The following is a 16,438-nucleotide window of genomic DNA, read 5'->3' as shown; positions in this document are numbered from 1 at the left end:
AGCTATCCAAAACATTGGGGAAAAGTCTGACAGTGTTGACAGTCAGCAGTGTTCCACACCCATTATCCCCCACATTTTTAGAGAATTAGAGCAGGAGGAAGTGATTTCATATCTTTTCTAGGGCCAGCCTAAATCACTATAATATTGCAGCTTTATAATATTTTATTTTAATCTTCATTATAGTCATAGTGAATGCTTTTCCTGATTCTGCTTACTTTATTATACATCAATTCATATAGTATGTCTTTCCATGCTTCTGTGTTCATCAGTCATCATTTCTTACAGCCAAGTTATAGTTCATTATATTCCATTACCATGACTTGTTTAGCCATTTTCCAGTCTAGAGGAATTTTTTCCAATTTTTCATTGAGATTGTTTTTTTTTTTTTTCTGAGTATTTTTTTATTATGGTTTTTATATACAAAACATATGCATGCATAATTTTTCAACATTGATCCTTTTTTAAAAAATTTTATAATTACTTTTTATTGACAGACCCACAACATTGATCCTTGCAAAAACTTCTGTTTTAACTTTCCTCCTTCTTCCCCTCATCCCTTCCTCTAGATGGCAGGTAATCCCATACATGTTAAATATGTTAAAATATATGTTAAATACAATATATGTATACATATTTATACAGTTATCTTGTTGCACAAGAAAGATCAGATTTAAAAAGAAGGTAAAAATAGCCTGAGAAGAGAAAACAAAAATGCAAGCAAACAATAACAGAAAGAGTGTAAATGTTATGTTGTGGTCCATATTCATTTCCCAGTGTTCCTTCTCTGGGTGTAGCTGGTTCTCTTCATTACAGATCAATTGGAAGTGATTTTATTCATCTCATTGTTGAAGAAGGTCACATCCATCAGAATTGATCCTCATAAAGCATTGTTGTTGAAGTATATAATGATCTCCTGGTTCTGCTCATTTCACTTAGCATCAGTTCATGTAAGCCTCTCCAGGCCTTTCTGAAATCATCCTGCTGGTCATTTCTTACAGAACAATAATATTCCATAACATTCATATACCACAATTTATTCAGTCATTCTCCAATTGATGGGCATCCCTTCAATTTCCAGTTTCTGGCCACTATAAAGAGGACTGCCACAAACATTTTTGCACATACGGGTCCCTTTCCCTTCTTGGTTTTTGAGAGTTCATAGGATTATAGATTTAGAGATCAAGTAAAGATTTGAAGGATCTTTGGAGGTTTAGAGGCCATTTAGTTTGGATAATTTGACAAATCATTTGATTGATAAGGAAACTGAGGTCTAGTGAAATTAAGTGAATTGGCAGCTAAGAAAATTCACTCTCTAACCCAATCTAATGATGAGCAGGTGAGCTTTTCTCAATTTACCTAAACTTTCTTTGCAAAAGATAGAATGTCCATTTTCCTTTATGTCTTACTCAAAGCCTTTCCACTTTAAGACAGGATCCTGCCTGAGCTCATGCTTTCCTGGCATTATTTTTGAGAGAATATTGGTGCTCTTATAGTGTAAAAGAGGTTTTGGAGGAGGACTTTGGATAAGGAAGTTAATAACTTTTGTGATGATTAGTTGGAGGTGTGATATGTGAGTGGAATGAAATATTATAACTGTAAGAAATGATGGAAAAGGGATGGTTTGAGAGAAACCCTCAAAGACTCATGTGAACTGATGCAGAGTAGAGTCAACAATTTATAGAAACAGCAACATTGCAAAATTCAACAATTTTGAAAAACTTAATTCTGATCAGAGCAAATGAATTCCTAAGAGGAAGTATTGCTACCCTTCTCAGTCAAATCGGTTCAGAATTCATTTAAGTCTGCCAGGAACTGTGCTAAGCTCTGTGTAGGTATAAAGAAAGGCAAAAACACTCTGCTCTCAAAGAACTCGCTTTAAGCAATTATGTATATACAAGAAATATTTGAATTAATGGAAGTAATCTCAGAGAGAAGGCATTATGGGTAAAAAGGCAGGAAAGGTTTCTTTAAAAAAATAGCTTTTTATTTTCAAAATATATCCAGAGATAGTTTTCAACATTCATCCTTACAAAACCTTGTGTTGCAAATTTTTCTCCCCCTCCTTTCTCCACTCTCCCCTAGACAGCAAGCTAGTTAGGAGTTGAGGGATTCATCCCCAGAATTGGTCACTTAAGTGGTAAATATGTGTAGGTGAATCAATGAAGACTCATCTTCACTTAGAAAATCATAAAATCATAGGGTTTTTAAGAAAACTAATTGCTTATCAATGTTTCTAATGAAACCATACATTTATATCCTAACTACTGTTTTCCATTTTCTAATTTAGGCGCCTAAATTTTTCTGTAGGACTCCCCTTTGAGGATGAGGTTTAATGACAATACACAGCATTTCTTCTTAGGCTTGCAGAGCTTGGATCAGAAATTGAGTTTCCAAAAATGCTGATCATCCTAGCATACTGTTTGTTGTTCATCACATGTTTAAAAAGGGTCATAGAGATCATCTGGCCCAATGATTTCCATTGAAGAGTTGAGTGGTTTGCTCAAAATCACACAGCTATCAATTGACTAAAATTAAATTTAAAATGAAAATTAATCTGTAAAAAGTAATTCAATGTTTGGGAGAAGGGAAAGGAATAAGCATTTTTAGAGCACCTGCTAAGTGCTTTACAAATAATCTCTCATTTGTTCCTTACAACAACCCTGGGAGGTAGACATTATTAGTATCTTACAGAGGAGAAAACTGATTCAGAGATTAAGTATTTGCTCAGTCCTGAGACCATATTTGAATTCACATCTTTATGACCCCAAGTCCAGCATTCCATCTACTGTATCATCTGACTGCCTTTATTTTTCCAATCTCTAGAACCTAGCATGGTACTTGGCACATAGTAGGTTTTTAAATAAATGTTCAAGGAATAATATTAAATTTAATGCTTATATTAAATTAATATTCAGTAAATAAAATTTTCATTTTCTTTTTTTTTTTTTTTTTTGCCTTTTTCTTACAGATTTTGAAGCCAGTTTTGTACGGCTTTTAGATAAAATAACAAATGGCTCTCGAATTGAAATAAATCAAACAGGTAAGTTGGCGCTTCCCTTTTCTTTGCTATCATTTTAGGTATCTCCCACAAATAATCTGCTCTAGTGGAAGGTAGACATTCTCTCTCATCTGACAATCAGTTGATTAGAGTAAGTGGCCTGAAATTGCCTGGAAGAAGCTAAGAGGACTATGAAAATCCCATATCAAGAACAAATCCCTTTCCTTTGTACAGAGAAGCACAAATAATGGAATTTTCCAGCTCTTCAGCTGCTTTTGAGAAAACAAATTCATATTTAAAAGGCTATGACATGGGGAGAATTGTCACTTTTCATGGACTCAGGATCTTCATTCTGCCCTGCCTTGCTTTAACAGGCTTCTAGCCAGCATAAGTAGCTTCCATGCCCTATGTTCATTCCATTGATGATTCAATATAGTCAGGAAACTTTTCACATTTATCTTTTCTTCTCATGTCTTTTGCTTAAACTAAGGAGGTACTGATTTGGTTGAGAATAGACTATTGATTTTTTTGATGAGCATCTTTCTTCCAAGAGTGGAAGTATTCATTTATGTGATCTAATTAAACTATATACCTTTGTATAATCTACCAGTCCTATTAAGCAGACATTTGAAACATCGTCTGTGTGTTAGACATTAGGGAATCAGGAGGAGATAAAAGGAAGCAGTTTTGTCTTCAAGAAGCTTATATTCTCCTGAGGGCTATTATACTGTACACAAATAAATTGAGAGTATATACAGAGTAATTGAACACAACTTCCAGAATGAAAATGTGTTAATAGCAATGGCTTGGAGATTTGGAAAGGCATCTGAGCAATGTATATATGAATAAATAAATGATTTGAATAAATGAATGAATGAAAAAAGCATTTATTAAGCACTATGTACAAAGTGCCAGTTAAACAAATTGGAGAAACAAATAGAAAAATAATGCAGCATCTGTTCTCAAAGAGCTCACTTTCTGATGAAGGGAATGACACATTTGTAGGTTTCAAGTTTTCAGATAGATAAAAAAGTCCTTTGGTCCATAAGGTACAACAGCAAAACAGATGATTATTTCCACAGATAAAATCATATCTTTTTCTGATATTGAAGCATTTGACAGATCCCAGTCCTTTGGGCACAAAAATATGTGTGTTTGTGATTAGTCTCTTCAGCTCTTAGCACAGTTCCTGGCTCATAGTAGGTGCTCAGTAAATGCTAGCTTCCTCCCCTTCTCCCTTTTCAATGATTTTATTATTGTGGATACTCCAGTACCTCATCTGGTACTCCACTCTCCTTCTCAAAACCCTGGTGTACTTCAGTTTTTGTGAGTTACTATGGCAAAAATAAAACAAAACAAAAAACTTCACCACTCCATTATCTGGTTAGGAACTTCTAAGACTAAGCAGATGGTCCTTAAGAGTTCCTGTGTCCAAAAACCTTGTTTCTCTGGGACCAACCTGCTGAGGAGCCTCTCTGAACTTAACCAGACTGGTCCTGGGATGACTCTACAGAGCCCACACTTGTTCCATACTTAAAGGCTTTACTGTTGTTGATCCAGTGTGTCTGACTCTTCCTGACTCTATTGGGAGTTTTCTTGGCAAAGATCCTGGAGTGGTTTGCCACTTCCTTCTCCAACTCATTTTACAGATAAGGAAACTGAGGTATGCCGGATTAAGCAATCTCCCTGTTGTCACACAGCTAGTAAGTGGCTGAGGCTATTTGAAATTAGAAAGATAAATATTTCTAACTGCCCACTGTGCTACCTAGCTGCCCCCCAAATTTTGTAGAGCCTGCCATTTCTCGATTCTGCTGGCAAAACCTTCAAAGAACCACGTAGCCATGTATTTATCCCCTGTTTTTGAGAAGACTGAAGCTGCTGAATCTCTTAAGTTTGGAAGTTTTGAATTGGGCTAATGTTGTTTGGGGATCTACACTAAATTTAGCAGCAATATGGTGATCTCCCAGGAATATAGATATAGGGCTATCAGGCTGTTTAAGGAGGAATCAGACATCCCAGTTTGACTCCCCTATTGATAGGTCATGATGTTGGGTCTATAACTACCTTTGTACTTCCCACCTAGGGGAAATGGAAAACTCAGTCTCCAAAGGGGAAAAAAGGCTCATCTCACACCAAGCTCTGGGGAAGGATAATTGGTTACTTTATTAGATCTGGATTTCCCATCTATTTGGGCACTCTTTCCAGTAGTGCATTTGACAAATGATATTTATCTTCTGATCCTTTTTTTTTTTTTTTTTTTGCCTGTATCTTTTCTAAAATGTCTGTATATATACAATCAAGTAACAACTTAATATCACCAAAATGGATGTTTTTGTGGAAAGAGAGAAATTGCTTATTCTTATTTTTCTTTTTTTGAAAAAAAATTTTTTCTTCCACTTACTAGTATTTTATTTTTTCAAATTACACGTAAAGATAGTTTTCAACATTCATTTTTCTTTTTTTTTCTTTTCTTTTCTTTTCTTTTCTTTTCTTTTCTTTTCTTTTTCTTTCTTTCTTTCTTTCTTTCTTTCTTTTTCTTTCTTTCTTTTCTTTTCTTTTCTTTTTTTTTTTTTTTTTTTTTTTGCTGAGGCAATTTGGGAGTGACTTGCCCAGGGTCACATGGATACTTTTGTGGAAAGAGAGAAATTGCTTATTCTTCTTTTTCTTTTTCTTTTCTTTGAAAAAAAAAAAATTTCCTCCACTTAACTAGTATTTTATTTTTTTCAAATTACACTTAAAGATAGTTTTCAATATTCATTTTTCTTTTTTTTTCATTTCTTTCTTTCTTTCTTTCTTTCTTTTTTTTGCTGAGGCAATTTGAGGTTAAGTGACTTGCCCAGGGTCACACAGCTAGGACATGTTAAGTGTCTGAGACCAGATTTGAACTCAGTTTATCCTGACTTCAGGGCTGGTGCTCTATCCACTGTGCCACCTAGCTGCCCCCAACATTCATTTTTTCTTAAGATTTTGAGTTCCAAATTTCTCTCTTCCCTGTCTTACCCTTCCTCCCTCCCCAAGACAGCAAGCAATCTGATAAAAGTTATACATGAACAATCATATTAAACATATTTTCACATTAATCATGTTGTGAAAGGAAATCAGAACAAAAGGGAAACACTACAAAAAAGAAAAAACCAAAAAAGATGAAAATAGTTTGCTTCAGTCTGCATTCAGACTTTCTTTCTCTGGATGTGGTTAGCATTTTCCATCATGAGTCTTTTGGATTTATCTTGGATCTTTGTATTGTTGAGAAGAACTAAGTCTGTCATAGTTGATCATCGTATAGTATTGCTATTCCTGTATACAATGTTTTCCTAATTCTGCTTACTTCTGTCGGCATCAGTTCATATAAGTCTTTCCAGGTTTTTTCTCTTTTCTTTCTTATAATACGTAGTATTCTATCACATTCATATAAACAATTTGTTCAGCTTTTTACCAATTGATAAGCATCCCCTCAGTTTCCAATTCTTTGCTACCACAGAAAGATTGCTGTAAATATTTTTGTATATGTGCCTTTTTTATGATATCTGGAATACGGGCCTTGAGAAATAAATAACATTAAAAAATATTATTGCCTAAAATTTGGAAGCATAAACATTCCTTTCTTTTTCTTATTTTTCAACATAGCAAAATTTAACCTGGCCTCTCAGAAAGAATAGGTAGCAAGTGATGTCAGCATCTCATTTTGTAGTGGGAAGAGGCCATCTGGTGATCGTTTTGGATATTGCTCCTAGAAGTTTTTCAATGTCACGTTGCATTTCCCAAATATAAGCACTGGTAGATCCATCTTTGTTTCCCCAGGGATTAGAATGAAATTAAGCTAAAGGCCAAGTGGTACCTATGGCTCTCAGTGGTCTGTCTCATGCCTTTGTTGAAACAATATGTAGTAGACTCAACATGCATGGGATTTTGCTCCTTTTTTATTATGATTTATTCTGTATTAATAATTCAAATAATAAAGCTAAATAAAATGAGCATTTTCATATACAAATTAGAGCATGAAAAGATAGATGAAATAGCAAAAATCTGGGATATCTTAAGTGACACAGTGGGATAGAGTATTGTGCATCAAATCTTCCTGAATTCATATCTGGCAGTTGTGTGACCCTGACCAAGTCACCTAACCCTTTTGCCTCAGTTTGCTCATCTGCAAAATGAGCTGAAGATGGAAATGGCAAATCATTCCAGGATCTTTGCCAAGAAAGCTCCAAATGGGGGTCATGAACAACAACAAATTACATTCCATTTCCATTTTCTCTTCAGTATATAATAAATTCAACATATTACCCAGGTATGCCTTACTTCTGTTTGCTTTCTTTTATTTTTTTCTGTGCATTTTAAAAACTATGCTTTAGTAACTAACTTTTCTTTCTTCTCTTTTTCTTCTTGTCAACCCTTTTATAAGTTCCCTTTCTCTTCCAAGTCTCCCCCTTCGCTCCTGTGGGTAGGAAAAAATCCTCTATAAAACCCTTGTAACAATTTTCATATTCACTTTATGAACTCCTAATGCACTTACTCTTCTTAATTAACTCCGTTTTGATGTCTCTATGACTTACCCTTTCCAGTTAGACTGGAAACTCTTTGAGAGCAGGACTTTAGGGTTTTAAGGTTAGAATTTAAATGGACCTTAGACCTCATGGGTTCCAATTCAGCTCCACTTACACTTCTTAATTATGACTAACTCTGTTTTGATTTACCCTTTTCAGTTATACTGGAAACTCCTTGAGGGCAGGACTTTAGAGTTTTAAGTTTAGAATTTAAATGAACCTTAGAGATCATGGGGTCCCTTTTTTTTTTTTTAATAACTTTTTATTGATAGAACGCATGCCAGGGTAATTTTTTACAGCATTATCCCTTGCATTCACTTTTGTTCCGATTTTTCCCCTCCCTCCCTCCACCCCTTCCCCCAGATGGCAAGCAGTTCTTTACATATTGAATGGGTTACAGTATATCCTAGATACAACATATGTGTGCAGAACCGAACAGTTTTCTTGTTGCACAGGGAGAATTGAATTCAGAAGGTATAAATAACCCAGGAAGAAAAACAAAAATGCAAGCAGTTTATATTCATTTCCCAGTGTTCTTTCTTTGGGTGTAGCTGCTTCTGTCCATCTTTGATCAATTAAAGCTCTCTTTATCGAAGAGGTCCACTTCCATCAGAATACATCCTCAAACAGTATCGTTGTTGAGGTGTATAATGATCTCCTGGTTCTGCTCATTTCACTTAGCATCAGTTCATGTAAGTCTCTCCAAGCCTCTCTGTATTCATCCTGCTGGTCATTTCTTACAGAACAATAATATTCCATAACGTTCATATACCACAATTTACCCAGCCATTCTCCAATTGATGGGCATCCATTCATTTTCCAGCTTCTAGCCACTACAAACAGGGCTGCCATAAACATTTTGGCACATACAGGTCCCTTTCCCTTCTTTAGTATCTCTTTGGGGTATAAGCCCAGTAGAAACACTGCTGGATTAAAGGGTATGCACAGTTTGATAACTTTTTGAGCATAGTTCCAAATTGCTCTCCAGAATGGCTGGATGTGTTCACAATTATACCAACAATGTATCAGTGTCTGTTTTCCCACATCCCCTCCAACATTCCCCATTATCTTTTCCTGTCATTCTAGCCAATCTGACAGGCGTGTAGTGGTATCTCAGAGTTGTCTTAATTTGCATTTCTCTGATTAATAATGATTTGGAGCATATTTTCATATGTCTATAAATAGTTTCAATTTCTTCGTCTGAGAATTGTCTGTTCATATCCTTTGACCATTTATCAATTGGAGAATGGTTTGATTTCTTATAGATTAAAGTCAATTCTCTATATATTTTGGAAATGAGGCCTTTATCAGAACCTTTGATTGTAAAAATGTTTTCCCAGTTTATTGTTTCCCTTCTAATCTTGTCTGCATTAATTTTGTTTGTACAAAAACTTTTCAATTTGATATAATCAAAATTTTCTATGTTGTGGTCAATAGTGTTCTCTAGTTTTTCTTTGGTCATAAATTCCTCCATAGGGTCCCTTTTAATTCCATTTATTCTTCTTAATGATCACTAACTCTGTTTTTATGTCTCTATTTGAAATGAGTTCTCGAATCTGGAGCCAGTGTTTCTTCCCTGTATCATGCTGCCTCCTCATTTAGTTTGACAGTCTTCCTAATAATATTTCTCTGCCTTATCCCCATCTGCCCTCCCCTGGCCAGTATCAAGGACATTGCTTGTAGTAGACACTCAGTGAAGGAGAATTCTTTCTCAGTAAATCCTTCCTTTTCCTTTCCTTTTTTTTTTTTCTTTATCTCTTTGAGGTGCAAATGGCTCATACAATTATACCTTTGTGATTACCTGTTTTCTGTGGCAAGGCTGCCAGCTAAGTGGGTGGGGGTTTGAGAAGGTCACTAGCCCGGGAAGAACAACAGTCACAAAGTCTGAAATAATGTATGTGCCAAGTGGGGAAGAGGGAAGCTCGGCTGGTATCTGTCTTGTACTCTGGCGGGACTCCAGGGATGCAGGTGGCTTGAAGAGAAACTTAGTATCAGTACTCTGTATTAAATTTCAGGGAGGGTTTGACCATCATCCTCAGAGCTTGATAGAAATGAGTCATTTTTTTGGACTGAGATGTAACCTGGAATGAGCTTGAAGTCAAGGGGTCTAGTTCTGACATTGGCTATGTGCTCTGAGCCTGTTGCTTCATCTGTAAAATGTGGTTTACACAGTGCTATTCCTGCCAGACCTCTGAATAGGGAACATTAAAGTATTATTCTCATTTTTCAGACTTGCCCAGAGTCACAAAGTTAATACGTAAAAGTGTTGGACCTAAACCCAAATCTGGCTCCAAATGAAATGCTTTTTTCCTGTATGAACCTTGATGTTTCTATAATTCTAAGACTCAGTGTCCCCTTCTGTAAAATGGAATTAATAATACTTATGCTGCCTATTTCTTTTTTTTTCCTTTTAAAAAATATTTATTTATTATTAAAGCTTTTGATTTTTCAGAACATATGCGAGGATAATTCTTCAACATTACCCCTTGCAAACTTTGTGTTCCAATTTTCCCTCCCTTCTTCCATGCCCTCCTCTAGATGGCAAGTAATCCAATATATGTTAAATATGGTAGAAATATATGTTAAATCCAATATATGCATACATATTTATATAATTATCGTGCTGCACAAAAAAAAAATCAAGTCAAACCAGCTAAAAAAAAAGGCAAGATAAAATGCAAGCAAACAACAACAAAAAGAGTGAAAATGCTATGTTGTGAACCACTCTCAGTTCCCACAGTCCTCCCTCTAGATATAGATGGCTCTCTCCTTCACAAGACTATTGGAACTAATCTGAATTATCTCATTGTTGAAGAGAGCCATGTCCATCAGAATTGATTGTCTTCTAGTCTTGTTGTTGCCATGTATAATGATCTCCTAGTTCTGCTCATTTCACTTAGCATCACTTCATGTAAGTCTCTCCAGGCCTTTCTGAAATCATCCTGCTGGTCATTTCTTACAGAACAATAATATTCCATAACATTCATATTCCATAACTTATTCAGCCATTCTCCAGTTGATGGATATCCATTCATTTCCCAGTTTCTTGCACCTACAAAATGGACTCCCACAAACATTTTTTTGTGCTTCCTATTTCATAGGGTTTTTTTGTTTTTGTTTTTGTCTTTAGCTTTTTAAATCCAGTTTTGTAGCTGAGGAACCTCAGGCTTTGTAATCACTAAATTACTATGTAAATGTGAATTGCTGTTGTTGGGTGAATAACTTACTTTTAAAAGCATTTATTAAACTCAACTCTGAACAGAGTACTGAGGCTATAAATAAAAAGACAAGATAACTCTTGCTATTGAGGAATTTTTATTGTAATAGGGGGAGATAACATGTTTTATTTGTCACAACTGCAGATTAGAGCCAGAAGGGAGTTTAGAGATCATGTAGCTTACCTAAAACTACATGCTCAAGGCCACACAGGGACTAAGTAACAAAGCTGACAAAACCGAGCTTCTTTGGGTTTAGAGCATCCTCTTTCTTTTTATAATTAGGTTTTCTCCCTGGATTTATTGCCTTCTTTTAGTATCATATGGAAAATACTTTCTGTTTTTATTTTAAAAATTTTTAATTGTTTTTTTATTTTTCAAAATACATGCAAAAATAGTTTTCAACATTCACCCTTGCCAAAACCCTTTGTTTCAAATTTTTCTCCTTCCCTTTCTCCACCCCTTGTCCTAAACAACAAGTAATCCAATATAAATTAAACATGTGCAGTTTTTCTAAACTTAGAAAAAACACTTTTAAAGCTGTCAAACATATTATGAGTGTGAGTTCTTATTACTCTTCCTTTCCTCTGCAACCTAAGGCTGTTTGACCTTACTCACCATTTCTTTCTTTCTCTCTGCTTTAAGGAACTACCTTATATTACCAGCCTGGGCTCCTGTATGGTGGATCAGTGGAACATGACTGCAGTGCCCATCGGAGTATTGGGTATTACCTGGAGAGTCTCCTTTGCCTGGCCCCCTTTATGAAGCACCCACTAAAAGCAGTTCTCCGAGGCATAACTAATGACCAGATCGACCCTTCAGTAAGTATCAAGAGTTTAATAATAGATAGATATTAAAAGAATAATAGATATTCTTTTCAACCAGCCAGTCATCCAGTAAACACTTATTAATTGCCACCTATGTGCCTGGCATTGTGCTAAATTCTGAGGTTACAAATAGAGGCAAAAAGACAGTCCCTGTTCTCAAAAGGCTTACAATCTAAAGGAGAGACAACAAATAAATACAAAAGCAAGCTTACTTTCATCCACATGTACACGTATGTATATGTAAATATATGCATACATGTATGTGCATACACATGTATGTGTATGTATTTGTATCTGTATATGTATGTTTTATGTATAATTGTTTTATATGCATATTTATTTACACAGGATGAAAGGAAAAAAATTAACTAAAATTAAATAGGGAAGGTAAATTTCCTAGGAAACAGTTTTATTTTAGTGTGGTATTTTTTGTTTTTGTTCTTGTTTTTCACTTTGAGATTATTTTGTTCTGCATACTTATGGGAACAGGTGAACCTGGACAGTAAAACCAGTCATTGGAGGCAGATAGCTGAGAAGTTGAGGAAATGGCAGGATTGGGAAATAGGAAGTGGGACTAAATCCTGGTGTGGTCACTTATTGTTTGTGTGACTTTGATAAGTCTCTTCTGTCTTGGCTTAACCTCAGGTTCTTATTTCGAAAATTAGAATAGATAATTCTTAAGGCCCCTCTCCATAAAATATTGTGTTCTTTATAAGTATTGTTAGTTTCCCTCATTGATTGAAACTGGGCAAGGGAAAAGGAAAGACTAAAACCCTAAGTAGTAGATACTGGGTTGCCAGTCTCTGTATAATGCTGACTGCCCTGTACTCACACATCGATAGACCTATCTTATTTCTATCCCATGGAAATTTCCCAAAGTGGCCTGGAGAAATAATAAATATCTATTTTTATGATAGAAAGAAGCATTTAAAACTTGGATATGTTTGTATACTGAAAGTTTTTGAAGTTAGATATCTTTTAAAAATTATTCTTACAACAAAAGGTTTTGCAATTGTCAATGCTGAAAAATTACCCATACTTATGTACATCTTGTAAATAAAAAGCTATCCTAAAACAAATAAATATATAAATGAACTGGAGAAAAAAAAAGTATTCCTTTTTTTTTTTTTTTTTTTAAATAACTTTTTATTGACAGAACCCCATGCCAGGGTAATTTTTTACCATTATCCATTGCACTCTCTTCTGTTCTGATTTTTCCCTTCCCTCCCTCCACCACCTCCCCCAGATGGCAAGCAGTCCTATACATGTTAAATAGGTTACAGTATATCCTAGATACAATACATGTGTGCAGAACTGAACAGTTCTCTTGTTGCACAGGGAGAATTGGATTCAGAAGGTATAAATAACCCGAGAAGAAAAACAAAAATGCAAGTAGTTTATATCATTTCCCAGTGTCCTTTCTTTGGGTGTTGCTGCTTCTGTCCATCTTTGATCAATTGAAACTGAGTTAGATCTTCTCTTTGTCAAAGAAATTCACTTCCATCAGAATACATCTTCATACAGTATCGTTGTTGAAGTGTATAATGATCTCCTGGTTCTTCTCATTTCTCTTAGCATCAGTTCATATAAATCTCGCCTCTCTGTCCTCTCTCTATTTATTCATCCTGCTGATAATTTCTTACAGAAAAATAATATTCCATAACATTCATATATCACAATTTACTCAAGCATTCTCCAATTGATGGGCATCCATTCATTTTCCAGTTTTTAGCCACTACAAACAGGGCTGCCACAAACATTTTGACACATACAGGTCCCTTTCCCTTCTTTAGTATCTTTTTGGGGTAAAAGCCCAGTAGTAGCACTGCTGGATCAAAGGGTATGCATAGTTTGATAACTTTTTGAGCATAATTCCAGATTGTTCTCCAGAATGGTTGGATTTGTTCACAACTCCACCAACAATGCATCAGTGTCCCACTTTTCCTGCATCTTTGCCAACATTCATCATTATTTTTTTCTGTCATCTTAGCCAATCTGACAGGTGTGTAGTGGTATCTCAGAGTTGTCTTAATTTGCATTTCTCTGATTAATAATGATTTGGAGCATATTTTCATATGTCTATAAATAGTTTCAATTTCTTCGTCTGAGAATTGTCTGTTCATATCCTTTGACCATTTATCAATTGGAGAATGGCTTGATTTCTTATAAATTAAAGTCAATTCTCTATATGTTTTGGAAATGAGGCCTTTGTCAGAACCTTTGACTATAAAAATGTTTTCCCAGTTTATTGTTTCCCTTCTAATCTTGTCTGCATTGGTTTTGTTTGTACAAAAATTTTTCAATTTGATATAATCAAAATTTTCTATTTTGTGGTCAGTAGTGATCTCTAGTTCTTCTTTGGTCATAAATTCCTTCCCCTTCCACAGGTGTGAGAAGTAAACTATCCTATGCTCTTCCAATTTATTTATAATCTCATTCTTTATGCCTAGGTCATGAACCCATTTTGACTTACCTTGGTATACGGTGTTAAGTGTGGGTCAATGCCTAGTTTCTGCCATACTAATTTCCCATTTTCCCAGCAATTTTTGTCAAATAATGCATTCTTATCCCAAAAACTGGGGTCTTTGGGTTTGTCAAACACTAGATTATTAAAGTTACTGGCTGTTTTGTCCTTTGAACCTAACCTATTCCTTTGATCAACTAGTCTATTTTTTAGCCAATACCAGATGGTTTTAGTAACCGCTGCTTTATAATATAATTTTAGATCTGGTACAGCTAGGCCACCTTCATTTGATTTTTAAAAAAAGTATTCCTGCACATGTTTAACCTATACAAATTGCTTGCTGTCTTGTGAGGGTAGGAATAAAAATTTGGAACACAAAATTTTGCAGTGGTGAATGTTGAAAATTACTTTTGCATGTATTTGAAAAAATAAAATACTATTAAAAAAATTAAAAATAATAAAGATAAAAGTTATTCATTCTTAAGAATTTAACAGTCATCAGTATGCCAAAAGTGTCCTAGTATATAAAGAATAAGATTGTATTTGAAATTGTAAATTTCTATTAAATAGAGGGGTTTTTATTAAGTGGCTGACATCTGAAAAGATAGTAACAAAATTACTTCATTTGTACCCCCTTTTCAAATTTTTTTTGTTTAATCTTATTAATATTGCAAACACTGAAAGAATTTATGGTTTTCTTCAGTATAGGCAGTTCTGGAATTCCTTCCACCAACACAGATTCTCTTGTCTGTGACTCAGTAGTTAATCTTAGTAATTGTCTGAGAGGTAGACTTTGAGTGACATTCCCATTATCCTACAGTCAATCAGTGCAAGAAGCAGACTTGAACTCGGGTCCTGCTGTTCCCTGTACTTAGCATCCCCTCTCTCATCACCATGCCTTTGCACAAGCCATTCCCCTTGCCCAGCACGCTTCACAGCTGCCCCCTCCTCTCTGGAGCTTTAATTGATCTACTTAGTTGCATTCTTTCCCTCTTGATTTTAGTATTATTTTACTTACTTTATTTACTTGTGTCCCTGAGGTGATGCAGCTTGTGGTAAAGAACACTAGGATTGGAATCAGGAAATGAGTTTAGAAATGGCTCAAGTTATTGAACTTCTCCATCCTGTTATCTGTAAAAGGAGTGTCATGGCCCTCTGATGTGCCTTCCAGTGCCAGTTCTGTGATCCTGTATGAAGACAGTGTCATTGCCATTCAGTCGTGTCTGACTCTTTGTGATCTTGCCATTTCTTTCTCCAGTGGGTTAAATGATTTCCCTAGAATCACACAGCTAGTAAGTGTCTGAGGCTGGATTTGAATTCAGTTCTTCCTGGCTCCAGTCCTCTGTCCACTTTGCCACCTAATTGCTCTGAGGCTACTTCAGATTCCTCCTGAGTTAATTTTTCAATTGCAGAGCTTTTCTGTCTCTCCCAAGGCTCACTTCTTTTTGGGAAGGTTGCTCATCTTGTATGTCTCTGATTCATGTCTTCCCATTAATTTTCCATAAGGGACCACCCACACATGTGGGACCTTGCTCCAGGTCCCTTGGAATTATGTGAATTGTTCTTTATTTATCCCTCTTTGTTTAACCTGGAGAGTTGTTAGCCAGAGAGTCTTTTGGTCACTAGGGGTCTCAGAGTCCTTATCTGTAAAATTAGATTGTTGATCTTGATTGCTAAGGGCCCTTTCTGCCTCTTAAAATGGAAGCTAACAACTCAAACTGGGTGGTCAAAGGCAAGTTACTTTACTTCTCTGAGACTCAGTTTCCCCAACTCTGAAATATGGACTTGATAGTTTTACTGTGCCATTCAATGGGCTTTTCGAATCTTAAACCTTTATAGAAATTTGAGTTATTTATTTAGCAAACATATACAACTTACTTTATAAGGCACTAGGGGAGTTAATAAAATCTAGGTAAAGTGTGGCTCCCATCCTCTTGGATAACTTTGATAATTCTTAGTGACCTTGATGCTATCTTAGGATCTAGGAGGCTATGCCAATGGACCAGACTCTGAGGTTCTGACCAGAGTGAAGGTTAAGTGGTTATAGAGATAGTTAATGACTTCAACCCAAATTTCCTTGGTTTTTGAGGCTGGCTCTCCATCCAGTTATTCCATACTATTTCTGTCTGTTTGTCTTCATATCTATTCCAAGCCCCTCAGCACAGCATGTGGTATGTAGTAAGCAAATAATAACTGTTTATTTTTTATTCGTGCTTATTTATTATATCATCTGTTGTTCCTCTATATCTCCCTAACCTAATGAAAGCTTCTTGAAAATCACTTTATAGGTGGATGTTCTGAAGGCAACAGCTCTTCCTTTATTGAAACAATTTGGAATTGATGGCGACTCGTTCGAGCTTAAGGTAATAAATAGTGAGCTATAAGTT

The 16,438-nt window shown here is 35.5% G+C and overlaps 1 protein-coding gene across 1 annotated transcript in view; it reads left to right on the top strand.

The window, feature by feature from the left end:
• Positions 1-16,438, top strand: part of RCL1 (RNA terminal phosphate cyclase like 1) — a 64,079-nt gene that overhangs the window by 16,051 nt on the left and 31,590 nt on the right. The window contains exons 2-4 of the mRNA XM_051987784.1: positions 2,969-3,040; positions 11,406-11,581; positions 16,340-16,414. Coding sequence (XP_051843744.1) covers positions 2,969-3,040; positions 11,406-11,581; positions 16,340-16,414 — 323 coding nt within the window. The remainder of the gene's footprint in view (positions 1-2,968; positions 3,041-11,405; positions 11,582-16,339; positions 16,415-16,438) is intronic.

This window comes from Antechinus flavipes, chromosome 1 (genome assembly GCF_016432865.1).
Source record: "Antechinus flavipes isolate AdamAnt ecotype Samford, QLD, Australia chromosome 1, AdamAnt_v2, whole genome shotgun sequence".
Lineage (NCBI taxonomy): Eukaryota > Metazoa > Chordata > Mammalia > Dasyuromorphia > Dasyuridae > Antechinus > Antechinus flavipes.
This window is presented reverse-complemented; position numbering and strand designations above follow the sequence as displayed.